Source organism: Hordeum vulgare, chromosome 2H (assembly GCF_904849725.1).
Source record: "Hordeum vulgare subsp. vulgare chromosome 2H, MorexV3_pseudomolecules_assembly, whole genome shotgun sequence".
Classification (NCBI taxonomy): Eukaryota; Viridiplantae; Streptophyta; class Magnoliopsida; order Poales; family Poaceae; genus Hordeum; species Hordeum vulgare.
The window spans coordinates 606,722,158-606,742,303 of record NC_058519.1 but is presented as its reverse complement, the minus strand read 5'-3'; the positions used below and the strand labels follow the sequence as shown (position 1 = coordinate 606,742,303).

At 44.9% G+C, this 20,146-nt stretch overlaps 3 protein-coding genes across 3 annotated transcripts; 1 reads left to right on the top strand and 2 right to left on the bottom strand.

Moving 5' to 3' along the window:
* Positions 1 to 1,514: 1,514 nt before the first annotated feature.
* On the top strand, positions 1,515 to 4,580 carry LOC123427710 (pentatricopeptide repeat-containing protein At3g22150, chloroplastic). The gene has a single exon (XM_045111819.1). It carries the CDS (start codon positions 1,585 to 1,587, stop codon positions 3,988 to 3,990), a length of 2,406 nt encoding a protein of 801 aa, XP_044967754.1. The 5' UTR covers positions 1,515 to 1,584; the 3' UTR covers positions 3,991 to 4,580.
* Positions 4,581 to 4,929: 349 nt separating this feature from the next.
* On the bottom strand, positions 4,930 to 8,115 carry LOC123427711 (alkylated DNA repair protein ALKBH8 homolog). The gene is made up of 6 exons (XM_045111821.1): positions 7,193 to 8,115; positions 6,999 to 7,085; positions 6,283 to 6,408; positions 5,821 to 6,105; positions 5,460 to 5,525; positions 4,930 to 5,369 (listed from the first exon to the last, which is right to left on the bottom strand). The coding sequence occupies exons 1-6, from the start codon at positions 7,613 to 7,615 to the stop codon at positions 5,310 to 5,312; spliced, it is 1,047 nt and encodes a 348-aa protein (XP_044967756.1). The 5' UTR covers positions 7,616 to 8,115; the 3' UTR covers positions 4,930 to 5,309.
* Positions 8,116 to 8,211: 96 nt separating this feature from the next.
* Positions 8,212 to 16,145, bottom strand: LOC123427709 (dual specificity protein kinase YAK1 homolog). Its single transcript, XM_045111818.1, has 18 exons — positions 15,414 to 16,145; positions 14,560 to 14,759; positions 13,977 to 14,130; positions 13,783 to 13,892; positions 13,625 to 13,694; positions 13,459 to 13,541; positions 13,278 to 13,359; positions 13,141 to 13,181; positions 12,860 to 12,982; positions 12,503 to 12,644; positions 12,326 to 12,425; positions 11,102 to 11,190; positions 10,775 to 10,849; positions 10,136 to 10,210; positions 9,254 to 10,026; positions 9,019 to 9,177; positions 8,570 to 8,820; positions 8,212 to 8,489 (listed from the first exon to the last, which is right to left on the bottom strand). The coding sequence occupies exons 1-18, from the start codon at positions 15,573 to 15,575 to the stop codon at positions 8,410 to 8,412; spliced, it is 2,769 nt and encodes a 922-aa protein (XP_044967753.1). The 5' UTR covers positions 15,576 to 16,145; the 3' UTR covers positions 8,212 to 8,409.
* Between the last annotated feature and the right edge of the window lie 4,001 nt (positions 16,146 to 20,146).

The following is a 20,146-nucleotide window of genomic DNA, read 5'->3' as shown; positions in this document are numbered from 1 at the left end:
GAGTTACGAGTTTGGTATGCATTTAAGACAATGTGAAAATTGTTTCACAACTCATGCCACCTGAAATGCTAGAGTATAATGGCATGTCCGAACGTCGTAGCCGTACTCTGTTGGATATGGTACGTTCTATGATGTCTCTTACCGATTTGCCACTATCATTTTGGGGTTATGCATTAGATACAACTACATTCACTTTAAATAGGGAACCATTTATGTCTGTTGAGACGACACCGTATGAATTATGGTTTGGCAAGAAACCCAAGATGTCGTTTCTCAAAGTTTGAGGATGCAGCACTTATGTTTGATAAGCTCAAACCCAAAACGGAAAAGTGCATCTTCATAAGATACCCTAAAGCAACAATTGTCTATACCTTCTATCACAGATCCGAAGGCAAGGTCTTTGTTGCTAAGAATGGATCATTTCCAGAGAAGGAAGTTCTCTCGAAAGAAGTGATTGAGAGGAAGGTAGAACTTGATAAGGACCTTCACTTGAATTGGAAAGTAGCGCAACACAGAAAGGTGTTTGTGTGATGCGTACACCAATTGAAGAAGAAGCTACTGATGATTACATAAAACTTCGGATCAAGTTACTACCGAACCTCATAGGTCGACAAGGACACGTACTGCCCAAGTGGTTCGACGATCGTGTCTTGGGAGTCATGTTGTTAAACAACGATGAGCCTACGAACCATGAGGAAGCAATGATGGACCCGGATTCCAATAAATGGTTAAGCCCATGAAATCCGTGATATGATCAATGTATGAAAACCAAGTATGGACTTTGGTAGACTTGCCCCATGACCGGCATGCCATTAAGTATAAATGGATCTTTAAGAAGAACACACACGATGGTGGTAATGTCATCATTTATAAAGCTTGAGTTGTCGTAAAGAGGTTTTCCACAAGTTTAAGGAGTTGACTACGATGAGGCTTTCTCACTCATAGCGATGCTAAAGTCTGTTAGGATTATGTTAACAGTTGCTGCATTTTTTTATTAAGGAATCTCACATATGGATGTCAAAACAACTTTTTTCTTTAATGGTTTCCGTGAGAAAAGGTTGTATGTGATACAACTGAAAAATTTTGTTAATTCTAAGGATGTTAAAAGGTATGCAAACTTCAGCGATCTTTTTATGGACTGTTGCAAGCATCTCAGAGTTGGAATATACTTCCTCCGTTCCTAAATATAAGTCTTGGAATATACTCCCTCCGTTCCTAAATATAAGTCTTTCTAGAGGTTTCACTGATGGACTATTTACGAATGTATATAGACATACTATAGAGTGTAGATTTACTCATTTTGTTCTGTATATAGACCCCTAATATATTTCTGTATATAGACCCCTAATATATTCTCTTAAAAGACTTATATTTAGGAACGGAGGTAGTATGTTTTTGATGAGGTAAAAGTTCGCCAGCTATTGGGAAAGAAAGCGGGTTTTGCGAAGACGCTTCTGCCGTCGATGCGTCTGTGGCTCACCCTCCCCGCCGCTCGACCCGGCACGAGGCACAGCTCGGCTCACAGTCACAGGGGATGAGGAGATGAGCGAGAGCTGCTAGCGCTAGGAGGAGCGACACCACCCCATGGCTCCTCCTCAGTGCGCCATCTCGCCGCCGCCCGCCCCCACCAATGCCGCCAACCCCGCCGCCGGCGGAGGCAAGGGCAGGACGCAGCTGGCGGTGGCGCAGGTGAAGAAGCTCTGCAAGCAGGGGCGGCTCGAGCATGCGCGGCGGCTGCTTCTGGACGCGCTGCCGCGCCCGCCCCCGACGCTGCTCTGCAACGTGCTCCTCATCGCCTACGTCGCCGGCGCGCTCCCGGACCACGCGCTCCGCCTCTACGCGCTCCTCAACCACGCCGCGCGCCCCGCGCCCCGCTCCGACCACTACACCTACTCGTGCGCGCTCACCGCCTGCGCCCGCTCCCGCCGCCTGCGCCTCGGGAGGTCCGTCCACGCGCACCTCCTCCGCCGCGCCCGCTCGCTCCCGGACACCGCCGTCCTCCGCAACTCGCTGCTCAACCTCTACGCCTCCTGCGCGAGGCACCGCCGCGGCGGCGTCGACGTCGTCCGCAGGCTGTTCGACGCAATGCCGAAGAAGAACGTCGTTTCCTGGAACACCCTGTTTGGCTGGTACGTCAAGACCGGGCGCCCCGATGAAGCCCTGGAGATGTTCGCGCGCATGCTGGAGGACGGCGTCAGGCCCACGCCGGTCAGCTTCGTGAACGTCTTCCCGGCGGCGGGGAGCGGCGATCCCAGCTGGCCTTTCTTGCTCTATGGTTTGCTGATAAAGCATGGGGTGGAGTATGTCAATGATCTCTTTGTTGTCAGCTCCGCAATCGGCATGTTCTCTGAGATCAGCGATGTGCAGTCAGCTCGGATGGTGTTTGACCGTGCTGGCAAGAAGAACATTGAGGTTTGGAACACGATGATCACTGGGTACGTGCAGAATGGGCAGTTTTCTCAAGCCATGGATCTCTTTATCCAGATACTGGGGTCAAAAGAGGTTCCGTCGGATGTTGTGACTTTCTTGTCGGCCGTCACAGCGGCCTCGCAATCACAAGATGTCAGGCTGGGTCAGCAACTGCATGGCTACTTGATGAAAGGAATGCACAGCACACTGCCTGTGATACTAGGTAATGCGCTTGTCGTGATGTACTCGAGATGCGGCAACGTCCAAACTGCATTTGAACTGTTTGATCGGTTGCCAGAGAAGGACATTGTTTCCTGGAACACAATGATCACTGCTTTTGTTCAAAATGATTTTGACTTGGAGGGCCTGTTGCTCGTTTATCAGATGCAGAAATCAGGTTTCATTCCTGATACGGTGACCTTGACTGCAGTGCTGTCTGCAGCATCAAATACAGGAGACCTTCAGATTGGTAAGCAGTCGCATGGGTATCTCATAAGGCATGGCATTGAGGGCGAAGGCTTGGAGAGCTATCTAATAGACATGTACTCCAAGTCCGGCCGCATAGACATGGCTCAGAGAGTGTTTGATGGCTATGGCAATGACAGAGATGAAGTCACTTGGAATGCCATGATAGCAGGGTACACACAGAGTGGCCAGCCTGAACAGGCGGTCTTACAATTCCGAGCGATGATCGAGGCAGGTGTAGAACCTACTTCAGTGACACTTGCTTCAGTGCTTCCCGCGTGTGACCCTGTTGGAGGGGGTGTATGTGCAGGGAAGCAGATACATAGTTTTGCGCTGCGCCATTCTTTGGATACTAATGTCTTTGTAGGTACAGCTCTTGTCGATATGTACTCCAAGTGTGGGGAGATCTCTGCTGCAGAGAATGTCTTTGGTGGCATGACTGAGAAGAGCACTGTCACCTACACCACAATGATCTCTGGTCTTGGCCAGCACGGTTTCGGCGAGAGAGCACTATCCCTCTTCTACTCGATGCGAGACAAGGGGTTAAAGCCTGACGCTGTGACCTTCTTGGCGGCCATTTCAGCATGTAATTACTCTGGACTCGTCGACGAAGGTCTGTCTTTGTACAGGTCAATGGAAACATTCGGGCTTGCAGCTACCCCTCAGCACCACTGCTGTATTGTGGACTTGTTGGCTAAGGCCGGGAGGGTGGACGAAGCATACGACTTTGTAGAAAGCCTGGGTGAGGACGGGAACTTCATCGCCATCTGGGGATCACTTCTGGCATCCTGCAAAGCGCAGGGCAAGATGGAGTTGGCAGCATGGGCGACTGAGAAGGTGCTCAACATTGAGAAGCAGTATGGTCATGCAGGCTACAATGTTTTGCTGTCGCAGCTATTTGCTGCTGAAGGTAACTGGAGTAGCGCAGATAGTCTGAGAAAGGAGATGAGATTGAGGGGGCTGAGGAAAGAAGCAGGTTCTACTTGGATCAAAGTCCAGAGTGCAGCTTTGCAGGATAGGTCTACGGAGAGGAACCGAAAGCAAGATTTCCCCGAAAATGAGCATGTGTTCTCAATGCTGGATGGGGATGCTTACAGTACAGACACAATCATTTAACAGTTTAAGTACTTGTGACACGGATAGATTGCAGATTTGTTGATATCTGGAGATTAGCAAGTGGTGATTAGCTCATACTGTCACGGATCAGAGCTCTTGTTACCTTCGCTTATGTCATGATTTGCCTTCTCCCAGAATACAGCTCCTTTGGAGTCTTTCACTGGATGAAACATGAAAAGATCCCCCAGCCTGCAGGGGGCCCCGCGATGGTCAAAAGGTGAATAAGTGCATCGATGCAACATCTATGCTTCCATTGCAAATGAAACAAGTTGCTATCACTATACGCATCCATCAGAACAAAACGAAATGTTGAGACTGAGACCATGATCCGCTGGATGAAGAACCAGCTGCAGCGTAGACAGCATTAATTCTGAGACCTGAAATGTGAGTACGCCACTGTGAATGAAGTGTACATCAAATTTTGTTCATACTTGTTGCTACTGAGAGACGCTGTAAACATTCATGTAAAATGTCAATTAAAGAAAACTATCAAATGGTTATACTTATACAGCCAATTTAATGATGTAGATGTTTCTTCAGAATTCTAGATATGAATGTAATATCTTAAAATAAGATCACATGATTACCCAGCTTGCACTCCTTTTTTTTTTTTTTGGACTCTGTACTAAAATATTTGGAATCACTCGGATCAAGGTAAAAAATTACTACACGCCTCAAACGTACAGCCTGAAGCATCCCCATGATATAGCTGCAGAGAACAGTAGCTCTAATCCGTCAACAAAACCAGCAAAAAAACAGAAACCCCAGGGATACACCAAAGCACTCAAATTCAAATGAAACATTGAGCAAAGAACCCAGCAGTGAAAGAATCATACTCCCTCCGTTCCATAATTCTTGTAATTTGAACTAAAACCATGGTAAGAATTATGGAACAGAGGGAGTAGCATTTAGTTCCAGAATAACATTGACATGATATCATTGAATTCCACAACAATATCAACAATATGAGAATAAATGGCGATCACTGTAGTTGTACAAATACAACAAAAATATCTCAACTGGATAAATCGGGCCTCCAGGTGGCAAATTACATGCCTCATTTCAGAATTCCAGTCTCAGACTTAGTTCGCTACAAGATATCTATGAAACGTCACCCACAAGATATCTATTGATTTGCTGGGATGGTGACACTATCTATTGATTTGCTCAAATATGCTCCAGCTGACTTTCCTTAGTTGGAGTGGTTGTCCTATGAAACGTCACCCACAAGATCACCAGCCTGTGATTGCTGATAATGAATTCACCAGTGGTGTAGCACGTAATGTTCAAGATTTTATCCTTAATCCTATGTTGATATCTTACTTGCTCTGTGAATCACAAAATTGCCCATGTTCACATTCGCAAAGACCCATCCTCACCTGAAATTTTAATTCAGAAAGGGGATGAGTAAACCAGCCATAACAAATACCTTATGCCGTGGTATATAGTGATGCCAATTGACAGCAGACCTTTCGTAAAGTGAAGGAAACCCGCCGTGAATTTCTCTTAATGACTTGACCAGCCACATCATCAATCTACAAGGATCACATAACAACTATTATACAATGTTGCGTCATTTGGTATTAAATACAACAGAAGAATTCTCAAAAATGTATGCTTAAAGTTGATATTTATCCAACATATACAGGCTTCCTGCGAACAAAAGTAAGTACTAATTAATCTATGCAACTTGCAGTTCAATTAATGTGTGTGAAATAATGTGACGAGTTAACTTTTTGGCACTTACATAACTTACTAGCTAACATTTGTAATATTGTATGCCAACGATATTATTTAGAGGTAGAAAATATTAACTTCAACATCAAATACCTTATGGTGTGGTATATAGTGATGCCAAGCATATCGGCCTTCCCCAGACATGAGTAACATTGACCGAGGAGGTAGAAAGACAGCTTTCCTTATGCACTGTGGATCTTGGATACTGCCTTCATCAGCTCCACTGACCACACTTGGAGCACGCCAACTGCCTTTGCGGTATTGTCTGAACTCCATAATGCAAGGTCCAGCCAAGGAAAGACTGAAAATCATTTCTTCAAATGCTGAGTGTGTGTCTATGTGTGGAGACAAACCTACACCACAAGGATATTCGTTTACCTGAAACACAATCAGGTTAATTCTACCATCGGTTGTCAAGAGCTAATACTGTTAGCGATAGATAAACAAGAAAAGTGATCCGTAATTAGGCCGTACCAAACCAACAAACAGAAAATTTAAGCTACAGTTGCCACGTTCAATGGAAACCAAAACAGTGGTAGAAACGTGGAAACTTACCGTCAATTGATCCACCAGTTTGCCAGTACGATTCTTCACACCAGGGAATGTCACAATTTTATCAAGGATTTTTGAAACAAAAGATGGCAATTCACCCAAGAACTGCTTCGAATCAACATTCCTGGTCTGTAGAGTCAACAGAACCTCGTTACAGTGTAACTTTGAGCAGCCTTCGCATCAAGATTTTATGATGCTCTTAAAGGTAAGGAGTGGCAAAGGAGATATGAACTGTGGAAAGTTGTTCATGGTACATAAATCATCCCTCTCTACAGAAAGAAGTTAAGTTGACTGCATATCGTCTCACGGTAAAACTTCATAAAGCATTCTTCTTTTCTCCAATATTCGTTTTGTAACAGACTTTTCTTTGGCTCTATGTTCTGTACACTGGAATAAAAGTATTCAAAATAGCACTAACAGTGTGAAGGGCCATGGCAGGTTAGCATTGATGCTGCAGAGTTGACAAAATCAGGCAAAATGCAGTTGACACTTAACGAGTGTGCGCTTTTCTCATTTCCTACTGAAGGAGGAGCTATATCCTCTGGAAAGAATATGAACTTATATTGTACTGTACTACTATAAAAAGAAGTAACTGACAGTATATGAACTTATTATGCCAAACAAGGCAACCAATCTGACCAACTGATCGCAGAAGGAGATACGAAGGCACAGAGAGAAGAACAATCCGGATGCTCATATACTTACAAGATGGAACTTACTTCATACAGAAACTCGTAGCCGTAATGCTGAACTCGCCTTTTCGCCAACCTTTTCCACGGCCTGCTGTCCACAGCTGCAAGAAGCTCCTGCAGAAGGACCAAAATCACGCACGCTACATCAACCCAAATTTACTGCTCGAGCAAGTAAGCAAGCTGCCGATGCAAGACAGCCCGGTTGAGACCAGTTCACCGACCTGCTCCTCGGCGGGAGTGACGAACTCCTCCACCAAGTGAATGCCCGGGATGCCGAGCTCCGAGGACGAGAGGGCCACCGGGGGAGCGTAGACGGCCGCCGGGGCCTTGGGCGGGGCGGGCACCGAGTAGCGTATGTGCAGCACGCGCCCGGAGAGGCGGCCGCAGGGGCGGCCGTGGAGCGCGGCCATCGCGGCCCCCGCGGCGCCGGGCTCGCGGAACCGGACGATGACGCGCGCGCCGCTGTCGTCGGCGGCGCTGACCGCCTCGACCTCCCCGAAGGCGCCGAAGGCCGCGGCGACGTCGTCGTGGGCCAGCCCCACCGCCGGCCCGCAGTTGGCCACGTACAGGACGGCGCTGGGGGCGGGAACCGCGGCGGTGTCCTCGGCCATGGGCGGCGGGCGCGTGTACCCAGACTTGGCCATCTGCTGTGTCGCGTCGGGGTGGGGGTGGAGGGAGGAGGGGAAGGAGCACGCGAGCAGCGGTGGCGGCGCGGCGGGCGGTCGTGTCGCGGCTTCTCCTTTTCCCGGCGCGACGGCCCAGTTTCTGCCGTTTTGCTCGGCGTGTTACAAAAACTGGGATTCCATACAGAACCTCGCAAAGGTAATCACGACAGCTGGCTCCATCTCGTAGAGAACAGAGAGAGTTCCCAAATTCCAAACACAACCACAGAGCTTCGACTAAAGGCTTGTTTGGGACCGCTCTGCTCCAGACCAGGTGCTTCACAGATCCTGTAATTCCACGGAGCTGGTGCATAGCCGAACAGGCCCTAATAAGGAGAATTTCAGCTCTATTCGGAGCCCATGAATTTCACTGGGAACTTTTCAGTTTCTTCAGGAAAAACTCAAAAGGTTTCCGGACAGCAAGCGTATGTGAGCACCAAGGCAACGGCATTGCAACAGTCAGAGCAGAGAACAGCTAAAAAAAAACAATGTAAAATCTGGGATAATCTTTTAACTCTCAGCAGCGTTGAGTCTGGATTCCGGGGCTCGGAAAGCTTCATTAAGTGAACACAACCAGATAATGATGTAACCATCGATTCTATTATATATCATAGAGTTCGAGAGTGTCTTGACAATCGAGGACCCAATGGAGCAACGCAAATGCAGCAACATTGCAGGAAAGAAAAGGAAAATCAATAGCCAGAACCATCGCAACTCCGGTTTCGCCAGTACAAATAATTTATCCCGGCAATGAATGGCATTCCTCCGAGTCCACACTAAAATATGCTCCCATAATCTTTTCTGGGAAGGGACGAGGGTAGCCCGCCCGTCGTAAATGGATGCACGCCTGTTCCTCCTGCGCAAATTAGGACAACTTAGTTGAGAACACCAAAAGAAAGGTGCTTCTCCTATCCGCTAAAAGGGTTATGAAATTACCCCAGGGCACTCCCTCCCCCATGCCATAGGGAGGCCATGCAGGCTGCCCACTTTGGTGACTCCCCATCGGTGGCCGCATGTGACTGTTGGTTGGCTGGTTGTATCTTGGTTGAAGAAATTGATGTCCATGGCGACCCCGGTGGCTCTGCTGAGGATAGTTTGGAGGGTTGAAACCACCATAGGTGATTGGAACAGTAGGATGAGTGCCCCTACCATGGGAGGATGAGTGAAGTTGTTGATCCACTCTGTAGCTAAGAAGCATAGCAGAAGTAATTAGTTGGCATAACTTGGAAAGGAGCAGATCATATAATATGCATTGTTGTGTCTTCGTTCTTTAACTGAAAGACCGATCTTGTGAAGCAAAACAACTAAGAGGGGCATCTCAAGATATTCTGTCAGGTGGGTTCTTGTTTCGACAAAAACTCATTAACAAATTTAGAACACGATACCTTTGGCTTGTTGGTAAAGGGTTTGAGCTTGCAAAGTTGTGGCTTTGGGCACGGGTTGATCTGGCAGATCCGCCTGCCTGACCAGTTGCATCTCTAAGATGAAGACCGCTGCTTAAATCAGCTGACAATGAATTGTCTTCTTGCAATAGTGACTCGTCACTGCAAAATAGAACAGTGTAACCATTTATATTCAGACTACCTTTGCAGGAAGCAATTTGAGCACACAATTCCTTACCTATAATTAGGATCCCAATCAGAAGGATCAAGTGTTGATGGAGCTGATGTATCTGGTAATATATCAAATGAGGGCAAAGGTGGAGCATTATGTGAATTATATGCTTGGGAAGGCCCATGACTAGAAGAAGCCTCCACGGAAAAACCACTCCTGGAAGCTATTTGCGGTCTCCAACTAGAATGACCAGAACTAGGTAACGAGTGCTGAGAGTAGCCAGCATGTCCACGAATATAGGCATCCGAATGACTAAAACTGACACCATCTCCATGACGTCCTTGTCCATGCTGAGATGCATATTCATGTGGTGGCATCGGCATGTTCTTCCTCTTGCTGTATTGGCCTACTGATGCAGTTTTCCCCAATGGGGAGCCATGAATGCCTCCACTCGCAGGAGAACCAGAACCATGCTTCCCAGTAGAATTAGCCGGGATATGCATCTGGTAGTTTGGTGGGGTAAATTGTGATGGACTGGCACCAAGAGACATAGGCCCCATACTTCCAGGGCTCAATCGAATGCCTCTATCGTAAGAGAGACGAGGTCTCAGCCTAATATCTGGACTAGAGCTAACATGTGAAAATCCAGAAGGACCTAATGGTGAGTAATACATGTTGGCATTATTCACATCACCATAGCTTCCATAGCTGCTCGCAAGACCAGCATTGCCAACATAGCTACCATGGCTACCAAGGCTTCCATAACTACTCCCATAAGAAAAAGGCACTTTTGGAGGATAGGGATTATTAGGAGGTAGACATCTGTTTGCACTTCCAACCTAGAAAAAATTAGAACACAGGACATTTCAGTTTTAATGGACAAGAAAGATACTATAGGATTGTAATTCTGCAAATTCAACTCAGGAGCAACATAAGAGTAGTTATCACCTGAGGGGAAAGACCTGCAACTAACCAGTGACCTCCTCCTGGATTGTGATCAACTGCTGCAGCATGAGCAACAGGCTACAACACAAATCAAAAACAGGATAGGTTTGAGAAAGAAAGAAAGATTGAATGAATGTGTTTACAAACTAAAACCAAAACCGTGTTTTAGTTAGGCTAGAAAGCTGCTCCCTCTGTAAAGGATGGCATAATATAAGAGCATTTAGATCACTACTTTAGTGATCTAAACGCTCTTCATATTGGATGTAATAATGTCTTATATTATGGGACGGAGGGAGTATCTACTATGATCAATGATGCAACCTGCAGAACAACACTCGTGTACACAAAGGAGCATTTTACCTACTGATAGGTTTGTAGATTAGTGTATGTCTGTATGAGAGAGACATGAAATCATGCTAACTATCTGCGGACTATTGGCCATTATCCTCAACGAGGCAATATGCCAATAAGTTTGTTTGTCACAACCTAATCTTATTTTTATGCAACAACTGTATATACTTGTTATTCCTACGAAGATAGATAATTTTAAACCCCAAAGCAGAACCATATCATCTAGCATTATTTCAGTTTCCTTCTTTGATAAATACAAAGTTAAGACACTCGAAGTAAAACCATACTCACAATTCTTGGAGTCTCAGAGACAGGCTCATATGGACCAGTAAAAGGTTCGCCTGTGATGAATGGATGGCCTGATGCCTGAAATAGGATTGTAGAAATCATGTCCTTGCACATGGATCTGAATTATGTTACATTACCAACTTGTACGTAAGAATAAATTGTGTGTTCATGAGTAAAAACTACTAAAAAAAAGTACTGTTATAGAAAAAAATGACAATTCATCAACTTAACCTGACATAATAGACTCTAATGAGATCGAAAATATTGTGAAGTCTCAACCTTTATAATAAAGGCCAAGGAAATAGAATTGCACAACTAGCATGAGAATACCTGAAATGGCGACCATCGCTTATTTGGATCAAATTCAAGAAGTCCCCTCAAGAAATCAACTAATAGCACGCGGTCTGTTTTTTCTGTCTCTGAATCAAAATGCAACACCTGAGAACATAATATCAAACTTGCTAGTTGTACTCTAAAAGCTCTATTGTGCAGATTCAAGATAATTGTACTCTAATACCAAGCCCAAATTGAAGCAAATATCCCTACAATGTCTGTACTCCATAGTCCATACAGACAACCACAAGTTGCAGTTTATCATTGTGTTACTGATTGAAAGCAGCACAGCATGGAACATAATATCAAACTTGCTAGTTGTACTCTAAAAGCTTTATTGTGCAGATTCAAGATAATTGTACTCTAATACCAAGCCCAAATTGAAGCAAATATCCCTACAATGTCTGTACTCCGTAGTCCATACAGACAACCACAAGTTGCAGTTTATCATTGTGTTACTGATTGAAAGCAGCACAGCATGGCCTAACTATAACAAGATAACGTTATAAGGGACAAAATGCATTGCTTTCAAAGACAAAATTACAACTCAAGAGGACACCAGCATTTATGGTAAATTCAAAAAAAAAAAAAACTGACAGTGAGCAAATTTAAAGAGCTCCCTCTAGTTCCCTAAAACATGTCATTTCAGATACTAGCAGTCTAAAAAAAACACTTTTACTACCAAGTTTTGTTGTAATATTCAAAAAGCCTGACGAAACTACTTCCTCCGTAAACTAATATAAGAGCATTTAGAATACTATTTTAGTAATCTAAACACTCTTATATTAGTTTACAGAGGGAGTACAATATTACTAGAGAACATTTGATAAATATTCCCTCCGTTTCTAAATATAAGTCTTTTAAGAGGTTTCACTAAAAGGACTACATACGGATGTATATAGACATAATTTAGAGTATAGATTCATTCATTTTGCTCCGTATGTAGCCCTCTAGTGAAATCTCTAAAAAGACTTATATTTAGGAACGGAGGGAGTATAAGTTACACATGTGATTTTCAAAAATCCGACCCAGATATTTATAAAGATAAAGGTAGTCAGACTCTCAAAAGTTTGACTGCAGCTATGTCAAAACTGACATGTTTTTGCAAACAGGAGGAAGTATCAACAAGAACATATGGTACTGATCTGAAGTCTATTCTAAGCAACAGCTAAGAAGTCAAAGTCTTATTCACAGAACTAAAGATACGATAAAAAGACAAACCTGGCAATTTTGTATTGTCCCAAGGATAGGTATATATAAGTTGGTCCAACCTTTGCTGTGGAAAGTACCATTTCCCTAATTTCGGCCTTTTGGTCTCCCTCTGGTATAGTAAGGCAGACCATTAAGACGGTCTATAATATGACAGAAATTAATGTTGTGAAATCACAAGAAACTTACTGCCTCAACCTCTTCTTCACTTAACATTTTGTATGCAGCACCAGAGCCATCATGTGCCCCGATACCCAGATAACTTCCAACATGTTTGAAAAATTTAGTGGTATTCTTAGCTTCCCTTAGCAAGTCATCTGGTGGTTGTCCCCTATAAATGATTTATTCAAAGGAGCCAAAAAAAAAACAAGCATTATAACATTGTAAAGCTCGCCTGTGTAAATTTCTTAACTGACCGAAAGAACTAATAAGGGTAAGATTAAAAGCATTAAACTCAGCTGAGGCATCTGCTTTAGCATGCTGACATGTACTTAATAGTAATGTAAATACAGAAATAGGAGAGAAAATTATAGGTACAGGACCTACCCGAGAATCTTTAGCATACGCTTAAGCACATCATATTCTGATGCCCCAGGAAATAAGGGTAGTCCTATAAACAGTTCGGCAACTATGCAACCGAATGACCACATATCAATTGCAGTAGTATATCTGTCACTATTAAGGCCCACGTAATTTGAAAAGGCGAAAAGAACTTCATCGAAGAAATCATTACTCTTTTTGATAAATATAAAAGAGCATTCCAGAAAATGTTGAGCAAGATGCTTGTGGTGAATGATATGTAACAACTTGCCCTAGATATAGGATACGGATAGCCAAGGAGAACTTCTGGAGACCTGTAATAGCGGCTCTAGCAAAAAGGAAGGGTCGAAGTCTTACTTTCAAATAACAAACATTACTTGAATAAAAAAAGTTTAATTATTATGTTAGAGAAGCTTGAAGAAACCTGAATGTATGAGTACACAGTTTTACCCTCCAGGCATGCTGATCCAAAATCGATAACTTTCACTGCTGCAGCTGTTTTTGCACTTTAAATTTCATTGTACAACCTCAAGCAACAGTTAGCCAGGAAAAATACCATCCAAAACATAATAGTGCAAAATTCAATACTGATAGGGGCTACTCACGTCGGGGCTAAGAGGATATTTTCTGGTTTCAGATCACAGTGAATGATGCCACCATCTCTCATCACTATCATGGCATCCAATATCTGAAAAATGTAAAATAAGATCAAGTAACAGCCTAACAGGTACTAAGTTACTAGTTAACAGGAAATGCAGACTAAGACCATACCTGTTTTGAGAAGGCCTGTACAAATTGCACTTTCAATCCTCTTAAATGATTCCTTTTTAAAAGCTCATACCTATAATCTCAAAGTTCATAATGCAGTCTGAACAAAACTAAAAAGGAATGAACCTACTACCGAAAAAGTTCTACAGAAGTAAACTTACAGATTTTGACCAAGCATTTCAAAGGCAATACACAGGTGATTTTGGAAGGATAGATAATCTAGCATTCGGACAATGTTGTGCTTATCATCAGGATCAAAATTCTGATTTAGCTGCAAGCATATCCACAACTAAAATGGTGAGCTATCGGCCTATCACATATAATAATGAAACAAGTTTCTAATGGACTATCATACCATTCTCAACAGTGAAACCTCCATGATGGCCTGCTGATAAAACGCAGGCTGGTTTTTTATAACCTTCACAGCAACATACTTGTTGGTTTCTGTGTCCCAGCATTTCACAACTTGGCCAAACGTGCCTTGGCCAAGCATTTCCTTGACAACAAACCTGAGTACCAAAGTGAGAAATAGGTACAGTTCAACGATATGCTAGTCATTCTCAGCTGCAGCTTTCCAGACTCTCGGAACAGGAAATGCTGAGACAGACAACGCCGATTTTTTGACAGAACTTCTGGACGTAACATGAAAATTGGAAACGCCAGTTCATCTAACTTAAATGCATATGTATAAATATAATCTTCAATTACTTCTGAACAAACATGCCCTAGCGAAATTCAAGATGAACATACTTGTTTATTGATCACTGGTCAGGATGCATAAAGCCTATTTCATATAATTGATTCTGGAAGAGTAATACCATCCGCTATAATAGTCTACTAATTTATACAGTAACAGTGCATGATGCACTAAAAAGATGGACAGGAAGATGAAACAAAGCTAATGGGCACATCGAACACCAAGTCTGGGGAAAATTTACCTCCGATTTGATGTCTTGTTGACCAACTCCAGGTTGACATACAATATGAGGTCCCAATTTGCATTATCAACTCCATCATTGTGGGCTGGGGTTGAAGGATGGGTGAGAAAGCGCTTCGGGTTTAGTGTCTCCGAGTACTTAAACTCGGGGTGGCATCTTTCAAAAGTGTGAACGATGTCCGCCGTCAGCCTTGCAACACACTACACGATAAGAAGTGTCAGCTGGCAGCTGAACAACAAAAGCATATGGAACAAGAGTTGTAACGAATAAGTGAGACAGCATTTCCATGTCTCCATTTGGTAATACCGAATTGCTTATAGCGCATACAAACAAACTAGTGAGAATGTTTGCCCATAAATGTTGCTTAAAAGTGCAAATTTGGTGAAGTTTACGTACAGCATTGCTTAGCTGAACAGCGAGCACTAGCAGGACTTAGGTGGAATGCTGAAGTGGCTACAGATGAGTATTGTGTCTTATAACATTCTTACTAGCTAAAAATAGGTTGGTATGTACATTTTTCTCCCCGTCTGTGACCTCCCTTCAGTTGTACTTAATGAGTGCAATACATGACCCTGCAAACTTGGCAAACAACAACACCATCTTGTATGAAACTCTAGCACTCTAAACCTGCTGCTAGTTCATACGGACGGAAGTAAGAGCAGTTGACCAAACGTGCTGGTAAATAAATAGCAAAGGAGCAACAGTTGTAACGGACTAGCGGTCCGATGAGCAGTCAAAAGCTACATGAGCACGGCAAGCTGAATTCAGCAGCATCAAAGAGCTAACGCCTATGGTGGGAGCAATTCGACGATCTGAAAGGAACAGGGGAAATAGGAGGAGAGAATGAGGCGTACCGGTTTCCTCTTGACGCCATGAAGCTTGCTTACGCGGGCGGCAACACCGCCGCCCGACCCCGACGGGGACGGGTCAGCGGCCCCCGCGCGCGCGGCGAAGGGCCGGAACACCGTGCCCTCGCTGGGCGCCCACGGCAGCCCCTGCCTGCCGCCCCCCTCCATACGCGCGCGCGCGCTGACCGGCTGGCTACTCCGAGGCCGCGCGGGGAGATCTCGCGCCCGACGTCCACCACCACGCGCCCCCGACGACTCCGTACCCTGCCCGAGTGGCGGCGATCACAGCATCCGCGGGAGCAGCCGAGCAGCCGCCGGAGGAGTCCAGCTCCATCCTAGGCGGCGGCCGCCATGCCCCCCGATCCTCCGGCGCGACGTTATCGGGGGTAATTCCGTGCTCCGGGCCCTGCGCGGCGGCGGAATTGGGAGGGACGGGGGCGGGCCGCGGATTGGGCCCGGCTGGGTAGGGTTTTGATGGGACGAAACGGGAATCGCGGGATAGAGAGCAGTGGGAGGGAGGTGGGGGTGGACTGGCTCCTCCGGATTTGGGTTGGAGCTCCCCCGATTCGGCGCCCCGGATGGAGGGGGGAGGAGGGGGGTGGCGCGACCTAGGTAGGAGGAGGCGAGCTGGCGTCGAGGATGGAGGGATGATTCCCTTGGGAAATTTCTTCCCCGCTCCGCCCGTGTTCCTCCGCCTCGCCTCGCCTCGGCCTCGGCTATTTTCCTTGGCTTTTCCCTTTTCTCTTTCTTTTTTCGTTTTCGTTGCGTTCGCCCCTGTTTTCCTTTCCGTGTGGAGAAAGGGTACTGCGGCGGGCGGGCGATGCTGATTAGGTGTTTGATTATCGTATAATACTCCTACTACTGGTTAATGGGGAGATAAGCACCAGCCTTCCCGTTCCTCGCCATGTCTCCTCTCTCGCTTGCTTATTCTATTCCGGCCGGCTGACTGCGCTGGCCGTTGTTTCTAGCGGTAACTTGGACCTCATCGTGGGTGTGTCTGCGGGTGGGCCACAAGTGCCAGTGCTCGGCTCGGGCCTCACGGGAGCGCGTGCGATGTATCCAACGGCGGGCGGGCGGGCGCGTGGTTGACAACGAAGGGGTGGATGCTGGCCCCACGCGTCGCGACGTAGGGGGCGCGTGGAGCCCGCGTGTCGGTGGCGTGCAAGGTAGGCCTGCCTGTCCCGTCGTGGATTCTTGGTGATAAAAACTGTCTAGGTGACATCGTGCGTGCATTGTCCCGTGAACCCGGTCCAGGTGGGTGGTGGCATGCACATGCACCGTTTGTCCTTTTCCTCCCCCGTTGATTGTTTTTTCCTTTTGGTACAGACGAGGTACGGTACGGGTAGGAGTGCCGCCGCCGTACACTAGACGGAGGCCAAACTTGAATCGGTCACACTATATCATGCCAATTATACGTGGAAGTACAAGTGTGAAGTATGCACATTACTCCATCGATATAGGGTGCAAGAAAAGTTCAAGACTCATGAGCCGCTCGATATCGACTTGTATTTTGGCTTGACTCTAGATCAACTCTAACAAAATAAATCATTGATGACGCGTGTTGGTTATTGCGTCCGTTGGTTCGCAGATGGAATGATAAGAATATTCAAAGCATACAGGGGACACATGAAATAAAAGGATAAATATGTACATACCTTTCAGTTTTTTTATGTTTGTTATAGTAGTGAAAGGATTCTTTTGAACTTCATATTGACAGACTGTCAAATTGTTTTGCTACAAGCGATTTGGAACTTGTCTTATAAAAACTTTTTTATCCTAATATCTATCTGACAAATTATGTTGATAATGAGGGAAATTCCTTATTAATCCTATGCGTTGAGTAGGTAAAAACATAGTGGAACAATTAGCATATAGAGTGAGATAAATGCTATACTCTCCCCGTTTAAAAATACTTGTCATAAAAATGAATGTATCTATAGTTATAGATACATTCATTTTTATTTATTCATACGATAAATAATTTCAAACAGAGAGAGTATTATTTTTAGAACGATCTCATTGATGGGAACACAAGGCATCATATAGTAGAGCTAAGAACTTAACCAAGATCTCAATACTGAAAACACTAAATTAGTTATATATTACAAAGTATTAAAGTGGCTAAGCTAGCCCACCTGATATGAATCCTTAGTGTAATTTGAGGTGTCACGGGGTATTGACGCATGTAATTGGTTTTCACCAAGATAGTTCTCGTTTTTTGCCGGTTTTATTGTTCTTTGCCGGTAGCAAACCTGGCCATATGGACCATGCTTGCAAGGTCGGTACAAGCATAAAATTTTGTCCTGACATGTACGAAAGCAACTATTTAACGAACGTTCCTTCGGAAGCCTTCTAACGAGCACTCCTATATATCGTCATTTGACGCGTTCTTCGTCGTCGTCAGGCGTCGCGCTTTAAGCGTTTTCTTTGAATTTTTTAAAAAAAATCGCACGTGTTTTTGGCTTTTAAAATTGATTTTTCTATTTTGTGTGTTTTGGTATTTCATCGGTCTTTCTTAGCTTTTTGAGAAAAAATAATTCATTTTTTTTAGAAAAAGGTGTTTTTTAAAAAAAAATCGCGAGAGGCACGACCATGCTTCTCGAAAACGAAAAAAATGTGTTTTCTATTCTTTTTATGTGGGGGATTTTGCCTTCATGAGCCGTGTCTCTTAGAAAGAATTTTTTTTTACAAGAGGTACGGTTTTTGCCTTCATGAGCTCTTGAAAAGGGAAAAACGCGTTTTCTGTTGTTGTTTTTTTATCGCGAGAGGCACGGTTTTTTGTCCGAATTTTTTCTGAAAAAAAGGTTAATAAAAACCTATTAATATGGGATCTAGTTTTGAAGATCTCGACGCGAGAAACTCAACGATAAAAAAGGTTCAGAATTTAGACGCACGGTCTTATAGGAGATAAAACGTTTTGAATACAGATCTACGAAAAAAAAGTTCCAGGTTACGACAAATGACACGCATGTAGTACACCATTTGTCACAACCTGAAAAGATAAAATAATCTTTAAAAATGTATTTCTTAATTAATGATTTCGGGCATGCACGCAAATAAAAGGATTTGACCGGGCATTATGTTCAATCCTCGAAGCCAAGCCTGAAGGCCATCCTGACACGACCCTTTTATTCATGGTCTGACACAATACCCAACACGGTCCATCTGGCCTTCTTAGACAACCGTATGATGAGGGTTTGTAAAGCCCTCATTTTTGTACACGATTTTTCCCTCACGTTAGGGTTTCTTCCTCTCGTCGCCTCAGGCGACGTTGAGACTATCGGTTTCCCCTCCCCGTAACTATAGCGCTGGTGGTATCCGTTGTTGAAGCCTGGGTAATCGTGGTTGAGCGGGAGGAGGTTGCTTGTCGACGAGAGCCAAAACGATCTGCTTAGGGTTTTTTCTGTCAGTATGGCGCGACGTGGGGACTTATCGCCATCATCGGCGGGAGGGGGTGGCAATGTTGAGGATCTGATGAAAGAGCTTGCACTACAAGAAGATGATCTCGACGAAGTCGTTTTTGAAGAATCTGACGCACCGGCGGAGGAAGAAATCCGCTGAATGATTTTGGCCCGAGTTCATATGTATAAGGGGTTCAGCTCATGCTGGTTTTTCTGAAACATGAGAACGGCGTGGGATCTTGCGAGGACGGTCAAAATCAAGACTCTGGAGGAGAACCTGTTCATGATGTAGTTTAACTGCTTGGGAGATTGGGAGAAGGTCACGCAAGGGGGACCGTGGCACTTCAGAGGCAATCATGTGATCATTGCTTCGTACGATGGATACACCAAGCCTACTTTGATAGAGCTTTACAAGTTCGAGATCTGGGCACGGATCATTGACCTGCCAATAGCTTACCATGGGAAAGTGAAAGCTCTTGCTTCCAAACTGGGCGAATTTGTGGATTCAGAGCCATCCTCCTTTGATTTCGAAGGGAACTTTTTAGGGTAAGGGTGCGCTTGGATGTGCGCAATCCACTGAAGAGGGCTACCTCCATCATCCGAGGGGGCGAGAAAGAAACTTTTGCGGTTAAATGTGAGCGGCTGTCGGACTGGTGCCAAGTTTGCGGAGTGATGGGTCACGAATTCAAGAAGCATGGCGACGGGGTGCATCATCTGTCAGCTTTGATCTTCAAAAACTTGTGTGCCCCGACCACTGCAGCTTGGGGTGCGAGACGCCGGAACTACAACCAGAGGCAAGGGAAGCAGGACATGGATGTTGATGGTGAGGGATAGGAGGTTAATACTCGGGCTGATGCCGAGGACAAACAGTATCCGGATGATGTGGAGATGGATCCAGGTGAAGATAACATGAAGGGGGCTCGGACCAGGTGGCCGCAAGACCTAAGACGAATGTCAACTCTGGGAAGGGGCTCGTCTTAGCTAGCAAGGGAGGGGTTGTTGTGCCTCCAAGCCCTCCCCCGATGCAAGACCCAAAGCGCCTGCGATCGGGACAGTCGGCTGAGAGGATCAACAGTGGAGGAATCAAGAAGTATCTACAAATTTACAAACAACATAATGCACAATCGATGGCCTCCACGTTGGAGGTGTTGGAATTATGCCCTAGAGGCAATAATAAATATAGTTATTATTATAATTCCTGTATCAAGATAATCGTTTATTATCCATGCTATAATTGTATTGAATGAAGACTCATTTACATGTGTGGATACATAGACAAAACACTGTCCCTAGCAAGCCTCTAGTTGGCTAGCCAGTTGATCAAAGATAGTCAGTGTC